Source organism: Chiloscyllium plagiosum, unplaced genomic scaffold (assembly GCF_037043375.1).
Source record: "Chiloscyllium plagiosum isolate Xiang-an unplaced genomic scaffold, Cpla_swu_hap1 HiC_scaffold_3, whole genome shotgun sequence".
NCBI classification, from domain to species: Eukaryota; Metazoa; Chordata; class Chondrichthyes; order Orectolobiformes; family Hemiscylliidae; genus Chiloscyllium; species Chiloscyllium plagiosum.
The window spans coordinates 59868328-59880467 of NW_028270141.1; the positions used below are offsets into that span (position 1 = coordinate 59868328).

General features: G+C 40.9%; 1 protein-coding gene across 2 annotated transcripts in view; it reads left to right on the forward strand.

Annotated features, from left to right (window-relative positions):
- ift172 (intraflagellar transport 172) overlaps positions 1 to 12140 on the forward strand; it is a 291193-nt gene that overhangs the window by 50786 nt on the left and 228267 nt on the right. For both annotated transcript variants that reach the window (XM_043682226.2, XM_043682236.2), the window contains exons 7-8: positions 1807 to 1894; positions 10673 to 10887. In XM_043682226.2, coding sequence (XP_043538161.1) covers positions 1807 to 1894; positions 10673 to 10887 — 303 coding nt within the window. The remainder of the gene's footprint in view (positions 1 to 1806; positions 1895 to 10672; positions 10888 to 12140) is intronic.

Here is a 12140-nt window from a genome sequence, read left to right on the forward strand (position 1 = left end):
GAGAATATTGAGCCTATGAAAAGGCTCCTTGATAGCCTTTCTGACTGTTGTTGCAAAACCCATGGATTCTCCCTGTCCATGAAGTGTTGAAGATATCTCAAAGTCTGAGTGGACATGGTGGATATCACTGCCTCAATACCGTTGCCATCTGAAGAAGAGAATGAATTTCTTCCATGATGCTCTCGGTGCAAGAATTGATCTACTGTGTGTTATACAATGCCTGAATCCAGAGCAGAATTGGAGGAACCTGACCTAGTGCTAAAACATCCAAGATGGAGCTATAGAAGAAAGAACTTGCCTATGTCCTCCCACTCAGAAGAAGAGGTAAGTCGTGATTGTAATGAGGTCAGTCAGGTGGACTTCATAGAATATGAGTTCCCTGACTGGGGCTGTTAACCTTGTCCAATCAGAGAGCCCTGGCTGACACAAAAACAGGAGTGTAAAGCAGAAAAAAAAAGTGCCAGATGTCCTGTTCACTCTGACAGCTGGCTCTGAGGGTGCTGGATCAGTGTCAAGAACTCTCCACGTATCAATAAAGGGTGACTTGTTAATGATACTGGCTTAGTGGAGGTATTTCACAAACTAATTGAATTGAATGGTTTGTTTCTGAAGACTTTGGGTAATTTGATGGAGAAATTTGATCTGTAGTTAAAAACAGAGAATGTGCCTTGTCTGGGGCTCATTGATCCTTGGCATTCTGTAGGTGCCCACAGCTGAACGACTGACAATCTGCTACTAATAACCCCAATCCATCTGCCCGTTTGTTAGATGTAAAGAAGAAATTATTAAGGTAGCTAAATCCCCGGGTCTACATGGGATCTATCCCAGAATAATGAGGCAGGTAAGAGAACAAATCCCGGAGCAGAAGAAAAAAATATCAGTGTTAGATATGTTGTTCACTTTGAGAAACAGGCTCTGAGGAAGCCGGATCAGTTTGAAGGACTGTTCATGTGTAAATAAAGGGTTACTTGATGATGATGTACTCTACCTCTGTGGAGTTATTTCGCAAAGCATGACAACTAACCATATAAAGAGCTATTAATTCAAATAATCAAAATTGTTGTTATAAAGGTAGGTTTTAAGAAGTGTCTTGAATGTCAAAAGCAAAGTAAAATAGTGGAGAAGTGTAAACAAGGTGCACCAAAGCATGGAGTCTACGTAACCGAAGACACAGTTACCAACATCATAGATGCTGAGTAGTCCACAAATAGAGCAACTTAGGAGGACATTATAAAGTTAGGGGAGGCAGAACTTTGGAAGGAATTGAAAATAAGCATTAGAATATTAACATTAGTTCCTGGTAAAGCAACATGTGTGAACCATTGAGCATGGGTGATAGTGGAACAGTATTTGCATCGAATCTGAGACCCAGGCAACAGAGATTTGGATGAAATTAAGTTTAAAGAGGGTGGAATGAGGAAAACCAGCGAGGAGTGTATTGGAAGCTAGCAAAGGTGTGTATGAGAGTTTCAGCAATAAATGAGTTAAGATAGGACAAAGTTAGGCAATGTTCTGGAGTCAAAATTGGTAAATTGATGCAGGGTATGAATATGAAGTCAGAAGATCATCTCAGGAATGTATGTAACACCAAGTTTGTGTTTAATTGAAAATAAGGCAAAATGCACAATTGGTGGTCCTCTGACTATTGCCCAAATGTGATATAACCAAAAATGAATCCATTTGATACCTGTGCTATTACCAATTGAGTGATTTCAATGTCATGTGTTGAATACATTTCTATCTTACTTTTCTACTCATCATGTTAATGCCTGAATTATTTATCACTTTTATTTATTCTTTTCACAGTTTATCGGGCAAAGGAATTCTGTCTGGACATGCTGACGGCACGATTGTACGTTACTATTTTGATGATGAAGGGGCAGGTGACTCACAGGTATCTTCTTAGTTTAAATGCATGATTAATAAGAAAATGGTGCGATCAGCCTTCAGTGGGCTTATTGTTCTGTCGACAGATACAGTCCACACAAATTCAAAAAGCTGTCGGGAAACATTCATAAAGTGATCTGAGAAGCTGCACAATGCATTTCGATTTTGGGCAGGATATGACCTGCGGAGCATCTCAATCAGATACAGTACACAATCAGTTTCTATATTGATTACTACCTCCATGACCATTTACACCAAGGGCTCATTTCAGATTGGTTAGGGCCAGAAGTGCTGAATGATCTTTTCCATTTCCTAAGGTCTGTAGCATCACAGAGTGTCAGGTAGTATGGTCCCAGACATGTAGAATGCTAGGATGGTCTGCTTAGAATAGGTTGAGGTTGCCTGAGGGAATGATATTGGGTCTAGGATGCTGGTGGGGTTTGTAGAATCGGGCATCCACAACACATGGTTGTCAGGTGACTGTACAGATGGAGTCAGGTGGTAAATCAAGGGAATCTGTTTAATTGTTACTCAGGAGTTAGACTAAATTGCTAATTCTTTTACTTTTCCTGTATAACTATTAACTTTATTGAAATGGAACTTTCCAAATTCTCTGACTTTAATTTCTACCTATAGCACATGGACTGTCGAGGCTCAAGAAAGCAGTTGACCACAACCTCTTGAGGGCCACTGGAGGTGGCAAAAAATGCTGGCCCAGCCAGCGATTTCCTCAACCCACAAGTGAATTAAAAAGAGGTTCTTTCATAGGATTCCAATCTTAGGTGATTTTCCCATCAAAATTTTAAACTTCTGAAGCAGTTCCTTCAAGTCTTTTGGGTCTGAGAGTACTCCTGATCCAAATTCGCAATTCCAATCTGTGCTGCTCTAATGACCATTAAAATATCTGGGCGTATGTGTTTTCCTTAGTACTTGCTTTTCCATTCACCTTTGTAATATTTGTAAATTTGGCTACAATAAACTTGATCCCTTTATCCAAGCAATTAATGTGAATTGTGGTCAAGGCCCCGAACACGATTCCTTTGACAGCTGACTTGTAATTGCTCAACATGAAAATGACCAGTTTCCCATGACACACTCTTTTCTAGTAGTTACATTCTCTATGCATGCTAAAATATTAAACCCAACACCATCAATGCTCAAGAAGTAACCTTTTATGCAGGCCTCATCTGATATCTTATGAAAATTAAAATACAGTAGATCTACAGGTTTTCCTTTATCACCTTGCTTGTTACATCATAGAACATAGAACATAGAAGAATACAGCGCAGTACAGGCCCTTTGGCCCTCGATGTTGCGCCGATCCAAGCCCACCTAACCTATACTAACCCACTATCCTCCATATACCTATCCAATGCCCGCTTAAATGCCGATAAAGAGGGAGAGTCCACCACTGCTACTGGCAGGGCATTCCATGAACTTACGACTCGCTGAGTGAAGAACCTACCCCTAACTTCAGTCCTATATCTACCCCCCCCTTAATTTAAAGCTATGCCCCCTTGTAATACCCGACTCCATACGCGGGAAAAGGTTCACACTGTCAACCCTACCTAACCCCCTAATCATCTTGTACACCTCAATCAAGTCACCCCTAAACCTTCTTTTCTCTAATGAAAACAGCCCCAAGTGTCTCAGTCTTTCCTCATACGATCTTCCTTCCATACCAGGCAACATCCTGGTAAACCTCCTCTGCACCCGTTCCAGTGCCTCCACATCCTTCCTATAGTATGGCGACCAAAACTGCACACAATATTCCAGATGCGGCCGCACCAGAGTCTTATACAACTGCATCATGACCTCAGGACTCCGGAACTCAATTCCTCTACCAATAAAAGCCAGGAGTCCTAAGTGGGCATCGCTTTCTTTGCTGCGATCGCGCAGCAGTTAACATCTGAGCCCCAAGTGTCCCAGATGAAGAGAATCCGAGTGAAACCTTCACTCACTGAGAGTCATCCCCACGGCCCTGAGCTGAGGGACTGCTCAAGGAGTCCTAATAAATTTGTCAAATATGATTTCCCTTTAATAAAAATATGTTGGCTGTGGAGATCCAAGATGGCGGCGACCCAGCAAGTCTGAGTCTACAGTGCTCCTCCCAAGACTTGGGTAAAGTGGGTCACCCACCCCTACCACACTTACCAAATCATTTAGAATAGCTGTTTAATTTAATTAGTTGTTGAATATTAAATTTAAACAATCTAATCTTTAGTAAAAATGACTAAAGGGAAGGGAACCCGCAGCTCTCAACAAGCAGGAACCGCTCCCCCACTTGGCTACGGTGACAAGCCTTGTAGAAATGATCTCCAAACTGAGCGCGAAGATCGACGCTTTCATCGAAGAATCCCGAAATCGATGGGACTCACTCTCGGCCGCGCTGCAGAAGCACGACCGAGACATCCAAGAAATCGAGCGCCGAGTCCGAGGGATGGAGTTCAAGGCCGCGACCTCCGAAACTACAGCTCAATCGGCCGTGAATCAGGTCGGACTCTCGAACAGCGAGTCCGGACCTTAGAGAATCACATTGACGATCTCGATAATCGAGGTCGTCGAAAAAATATTCGTTTGCCTGGCCTTCCTGAACGGGAAGAGGAAGGCCAGCTTACATTGTTTCTCGAGCAGTGGCTGCCACAGGTTTTAAATCTGGAAGCTGGATCAGGCCAGGTAAGGGTAGAATGGGCCTACCGGGTCGCAATACGCGGGCCCGGCTCGAACCAGCGCCCATGCCCGGTCCTGTTCCGGCTGCAGAGCTACAAGGAGAGGCCGATACTCCTAGAAGCCTCTAGAAATCTTGGAAAAGACCCCCAAGCTATGATCTATAAAGGATCCAAGATCATGTTATTCCAGGACTTTTCCCCAGCTCTGGTCCGAAAGAGGAAGGCATTTGACGAGGCGATGAAGCGTTTAAGGGACTTAAATATTCAGTACTCCTTACGCTACCCAGCGACGCTACGCTTTAACCATGAAGGATCCGTATATAACTTTGGATCGCCAGAAACGGCTAAGGAATTCTTGGACTCTCTTAGATAAACTGTAAGACATAATGGATGTTGGTTTGCCTTTCCCCCGCTTTGGTTTATATCCCCCCCCTTTTTTTTCTCTTATCTTACTGTTTAATATTATCATGGGGGGTGGGGAGAGGGATTTGATTTTCTTCTCCCCCACCCCCCCCCCCCGGGGTTGTTTTCTTTTATTATTTTATGTATATATGTGGGATGTTTGTATATGTGTGTGGCTAATGTTGGTGGGGGAGGTGGTTACCTTATTCAATTTTACTTCTGTCTTTAGGAGCGGTGTTGTTTCTCCCTTGTTATTTTGTATTACTGTATTTATATTTAATTATTATTTGTTGAGGTTGTAATTTTATAGTTATATGTTTATATATGGTATTAACATTGCCAAATATATCCAGGTGTTGGTGTGGGTGGGGGTAGGGTGCTCACTGTTAACTCTAGCTTTGTATTATATCTGAATTCGCCTCATTTTATTGAGGAGCGCCTGGGTAAAGGGTGGGGCATTGGTTGGGAGAGGATATGATGGACTTTTGGAGAGGAAGTGACACCCCCTGGGAACAAGGGGGAAAATCTCCACTTAGATACGTTTTATATTTTTTTTATTTAGAAATAGTTTTTTATTGTATTGTTGTGAGTGTATAAGAGAGGCTTTATTTTTGTAAATTTTATATGCTCTACGCTCGGGATGTTCTGGATAGGGTTTCCCCTCCCGAGGGGTCTCTGATTTGCCCAGAGGATTATGGTTGATCAGTCGGTTAAGTGGTGCACCTGGAATGTCAAAGGGAGTAATTCACCAGTCAAAAGGAAGAAAATATTATCAAATCTTAAGAAGGAAGGAGTTGATATAGCTCTCCTACAGGAGACACACCTGTCGGATAAAGAACACTTGAAATTACGACAGGGTGGATTTGATCAGGCCTTTTTTTCTTCTTTTAGCTCAAAAAGCAGGGGAGTTGTTATTCTTGTTCGGAAGAATTTCCCTTTCAAAATCCTAAAGCAGATAAAAGATGAATCTGGACGACATATTTTGATTAAAGCATTCATAAATGGAGAGGAATATGGGATTTTAAATTTGTACTGCCCCCCGGCACACCCCTTTAAATTTGTAACGGAAGCCTTTTCAAAATTGATGGCTTTTGGTGCCCGTCATACAATTATAGGGGGAGACTTTAATTGTATTAAGGATCCGGAAATTGATAGGATTCCCAAGAGTACTGCAGGAGTATCTCCCAGATCTAGACAATTGATGGATCTGAACAAAGAATTAGGATTATTAGATGTACGGAGATGTCTTCATCCACAGGGCAGAGATTTTTCTTTCTATTCCAATCCACATAAACGTCATATCACAATTGATATGTTTTTTGCCCCCTCGATTTTTTTAAAATTCCATATCATCCTGTAAAATAGGTAGTATAGCAATTTCCGACCATGCTGCTGTATATATGGAAACTAAGGTGAGGAACAATGGGACATCCCCTCGGCATTGGCGTATGGACCCCTTCCTAATGAAAGATAGTAAATTTGTAAAGTACTTCTCTCAAGAATTTAAAACTTTTTTAGAAATTAATTCAGGTACAGCTAGCAACCCATCAATGATGTGGGAGACCATCAAAGCTTACACGCGAGGTTTGATCATCTCCTACTCAGCGACCCAGAAGAGATTGAAGGGAGAACAACAGCGTCTGCTTGAAGCTCGCTTAAAAGCAGCTGAAACAGCATACACTGATAGACCTTCTATTATTAAATTGCAAAGGATTACAGCTCTTAGGACAGCTCTAAACACTACGCTTACTCAAACGGCTAAGAGGGAAATATTATTTGCAAAACAAAGGTTATATGAATATGGCAACAAACCGGGTAGATACTCAGCATTTCTTGCAAAGAAAAAAAAAGGGCCCCTCAGACTATTACGTCTATCAAGGAAAGTACGGGTATTTTGACTCATGATCATAAAAAGATTAATGCGATCTTTAGAGAATTTTATTCTGAGTTATATAAATCTCAGGATTGTGAAGATAGGATGAGGAGGATGCAGTCATTATTTAAAAATTTGACCTTTCCAGGCCTAACTCCGGAACAGGTATCGGTCCTAAATGCTCCTCTAACAGTCCAAGAAATACTTGATGCCATTAGGCAACTTCAGAATGGTAAGGCACCGGACCCAGATGGTTTTCAAGCTGAATTCTATAAAGAATTTACAGAAATATTGGCTGGTCCACTTATGGACATGTATAACTATGCATATAGTCAGGGCTGTCTCCCGCCTTCGCTGAAAGAGGCAAATATCTCTCTTATCCTTAAAAAAGGAAAGGATCCAGAAGATTGTACATCATATAGACCAATATCCTTGCTAAATGTAGATTTTAAAATCCTTTCTAAAACGTTAGCACTGAGACTAGAAAGGATACTGCCACATATTATAAAGGAGGATCAGACGGGGTTTATTAAGGGCCGTAGATCATCCAATAATATTAGAAGGGTTTTGAATATGATTCAAGCCTGTCATCAGGGAAAGATACCAGGAGTAGTAGTTTCATTAGACGCGGAAAAGGCATTTGATAGGGTTGAATGGTCATATTTGTTTTACACATTGGAAAGGTTTGGCGTTGGACAGGTGTTAACCAAATGGGTCTCAACATTGTATAGTGATCCCAAAGCAGTTGTGGTTACCAATGGATTAGGTTCGGATAGCTTCAGTGTGGGTAGGGGCTGCCGTCAGGGATGTCCCCTCTCGCCATTGTTATTTACGCTAATAATTGAACCACTAGCAGAAGCTATACGAGCTGATCCGAATATAACGGCCCCGAGGATTGGTACAGGTAAACATAAAATTACCCTTTATGCAGATGATGTTCTTCTATTCCTCAGTAATCCTCTGATGTCCGTACCTCGCCTAATCCAAGTTATTAATACATTTAGCGCATTCTCAGACTATAAAATTAATTTTTCAAAATCGGAGGCTATGCCAATGGGTGGCCTTGCTATGACACCCCACTTAGTGGACGGATCCCTTTTTCCCTTTCGTTGGTCCCTGGAGGGCTTCTTATATTTAGGCATTTTTATTACTCCAGTATTTGATCAGTTGTATAAGGCTAATTTTGTGCATTTACTGGAAAGGATAAGGCAGGACCTCCAGCGATGGGGAGACCTTCCAATTTCCTGGTTGGGTAGAATAGCACTAATCAAAATGAATGTCCTGCCCCGTCTCCTATATCCTATGAGAATGCTTCCAGTGATGCTGCTGAGGACGGCTCTACGTAAGTTATATGGCTGGCTGGGTTCCTTTATCTGGAATCATAGACAGCCCCTCATTAAGCTGAAGAAGCTACAGCTTCCACAGACAAGGGGAGGATTGGACTTCCCAGACTTTAGGAAATATCAGTTAAGTTCCCTATTAAGTTACATAGCTGATTGATTGATTGTGGATCAGACAAGACCCAATCTGGTTGGACATCGAGGCCTCTCAAGTAAAATACCCACTTATTAACCTTTTATTTTCAGACAAGAGGAAAATCATTACAGATCACTGTAAAAACCCTATAATACTAAACACAATTAAGGCTTGGAATATAATGCAGCAAAATGAGGGCAACTCACATAAAACATCCCCCTATGCACCGATAGTGGGAGCATTGGGATTCCAACCGGGGTTTACAGATGCCACTTTTAAACTCTGGAGATCCAGGGGTATCTCATGTTTAGGGGACCTATTTAAGGATGGGGTCCTGATGTCTTTTGAACAGCTGCGTCAGAAATTCGGATTACCTAATGGAGACCTCTTTCGATATTTCCAAATTCGAGATTATATACAGAAGAAGACTACGTTATTAGATAGTCTTTATAAATCAGATAGAGAATGTAGTGTCCTATGACCAGTGGGGGTATCTTCCGTCAGTACTATTTATCATTTACTACATGATGAAGTATCGGGAGATATGGATAATCTGCTTAAAACATGGGATCAGGATTTGCGACTAGAAATCTCCATAGAAACGTGGAATGATATTTGGGAAAACGCTAGAAGAATTACTATCTGTAACAGAACCCAGGCTATCCAGCTGAAGATACTTCATAGGGCCCATATCGCACCGGTTCGACTGGCAAAATTTAAGGCAGGAGCATCTCCAATATGTCCCAAATGCAAAATAGAGGTGGGCACTCTTGTACATTGCCGATGGACCTGTCATAAGATCCGTAGATATTGGACTAAAGTAGCAAGTACTCTGACAGAAATTTTAGGAACAGAATGCCACCCAGGTAAATAGTGCGGTGAGGAAGGCATATGGCGTACTGGCTTTTATTGGTAGAGGAATTGAGTTCCGGAGTCCTGAGGTCATGATGCAGTTGTATAAGACTCTGGTGCGGCCGCATCTGGAATATTGTGTGCAGTTTTGGTCGCCATACTATAGGAAGGACGTGGAGGCACTGGAACGGGTGCAGAGGAGGTTTACCAGGATGTTGCCTGGTATGGAAGGAAGATCATATGAGGAAAGACTGAGACACTTGGGGCTGTTTTCATTAGAGAAAAGAAGGTTTAGGGGTGACTTGATTGAGGTGTACAAGATGATTAGGGGGTTAGATAGGGTTGACAGTGTGAACCTTTTCCCGCGTATGGAGTCGGGTATTACAAGAGGGCATAGCTTTAAATTAAGGGGGGGTAGATATAGGACTGAAGTTAGGGGTAGGTTCTTCACTCAGCGAGTCGTAAGTTCATGGAATGCCCTGCCAGTAGCAGTGGTGGACTCTCCCTCTTTATGGGCATTTAAGCAGGCATTGGATAGGTATATGGAGGATAGTGGGTTAGTATAGGTTAGGTGGGCTTGGATCGGCGCAACATCGAGGGCCAAAGGGCCTGTACTGCGCTGTATTCTTCTATGTTCTAGAAATTAAAGTGGACCCTGTATCTCTCCTTTTGGGCTTTTCGAACTTTCCCTCCCTGGACATGTATGGGAAGAGACTATTTTCTATTCTTTCTTTCTGTGCAAGGAAAAATATTTTGGTGAACTGGGTGGCTGAGGGCCCCCATGGACTTTCAAATTGGCACAGATTAATTATGGAATGTATTCCCCTTGACTTCCTTACAAATATGGTGCACCGAAAGACCGAATTATTTTATAAAATATGGCAGCCCTTCTTGAATTACATAAATACAGATATTTCGGCTATCCTAACAAGGGCTTTTATTTAATTGAGATTACAAACCTGGCTGGTCCGGGGCCCTTGAGGAGAGGAATCCCGCACGAATACGGGTTTTATTTCATCTGATGATAACACATTCCGAGCATGTAAGAGACTTAAATATACACTCTGGTTAGTTGTAGGTTAGATTAGTAGATAGTTGAGTTTGTTTTTCTTTTTCTGTATTTTTTTTCTTTTGTTAAATTTTGGCTATTGTATATTTGATTTAATTGTATATCAATGTTTATATTTGAGAGCTTTGTTTATTTTTGTAAACTTGTAAAAATGTTAAATTTCTAATAAAAATATCTATATAAAAACATGTTGGCTCGGATTACATTATACTGCTGCAATTGATGAATTCCAGCAATATCCAAATGACAGATGTCAATCTAACGCACCCTTAGGTACATGCATTCCGTCTTACTTCTTTATTGAATAGGGCCACTAAATTTGTAGTTTTCTTGTTCATTGGGACTTTTCCGAGAATCTAGGTAGAAGTTACAACAATGTGTTCACTAACTCGTTGAATAAAATGGTACCCCAATTAAATAACAAAATGTGACTCTTTGTTTCAGGGAAAACTAGCAACACACTGTTGTCCACCTTATGCCTTAGCTTGGGCTGTAAACAGCATTGTAGCTGCAGGATGTGATAAGAAGATCATTGCCTATGGAAAGGAGGGCCATATTATCCAGCAATTCGATTATGGCCGTGATTCTACAGAAAAGGAGTTCACAGTTGCTGCCACCAGCCCTAGTGGACAGTCGATAGTCATTGGCAGCTATGACAGGTAAAATGATAAGGAAAGTAAACAAATCAATAGGATTTATTTTCCATTTTGTTGTTTTAGTAAGATTTGTGCCAATAAAGGATTTAAGTAAAATCCTTGCTCTAGAAGTTATATACAATGTCTTGGTGTTTGCCCCAATGCTCTCCCTACTTTTTGAATTCTGGAAGATTGGGGTGTGGGGGTGGATATTAAATGATGTGCATCCCAATTTAAATTTCCCACGTGGGTTGGTGAAATTAAGAGCATGATGTGTTCCTTTTATTCTAATTTCAGTGGTTATCTTGCATTTTCCTTCACCTCCTTTTCTGAGAACAATGAATCCGGTTCCTGATCCAGTAGGTGCTCTTTGTCGAGGACATAGGCATTGAAATTCAACCAAAGACAAAGCACCGTAGCCACAATGACTTGATTTCTTTCTAATATTTTTGCATCTACATTTATATGTCATTCATTGAACAATGATCAGAAGCTCAGCTGATGCTTTTTTCCAACACATCTAGTAGGTTTCCGCAGGGTGCTCTGGTTTCCTCCCACAGTCCAAAGGTGTGCCAGTTAGGTGGATTTGCCGTGCTAAATTGCACCATTGTGTCCAGGGAGTGTGTTAGCCATAGTAACTGCAGGTTCATGGAGTTAGTTTGGGTAGGTGGTACACTCTTTGGAAAGTTGGCCTCTTTCTGCAATGTAGGGATTCTGTCATTTTAACTTGCAGTAATATATTCTGACATTAAATTGACATGGACAAGTCTCACATAGATATAATTTACAAATTTGGAGCATTATGTTTGAATTGATCTAAGTTCATAATGTTGGACTTGTAGTCTTTTATTCAAGTGGCTTTCCCACTTCAAAATGTAAGTAGTAATCGAGAAGACAATTCCTTCAATCATTAAATATTACCAGAAATTTCTCAATCTACAGAGCAGTGATTCAGCAATAACAAATATAATAACAAATGAACACTTTGCTACATCGTTTAACTAAAAGGTGTTTTAAGTATTTCCTGTAGCAGAACTTAATGAGTGATGTCAAATATCCAGGATTTTATGTATAATGTGGCATTCAGTATTCTCTTTATACTTTTGCAATTTGTTCAAAAGGGACAACATTATAAATAATGTGCATTGGTAAAAAAAATCCAAAAAATTTGCTTTACAAATGAGAGTATGCTCATGGCAAACAATAGACCCAAACATGTCAAATATAAAGCATCTAAAATGAATCCAGAAAATGATACAGCAAAATATACTTGGGTA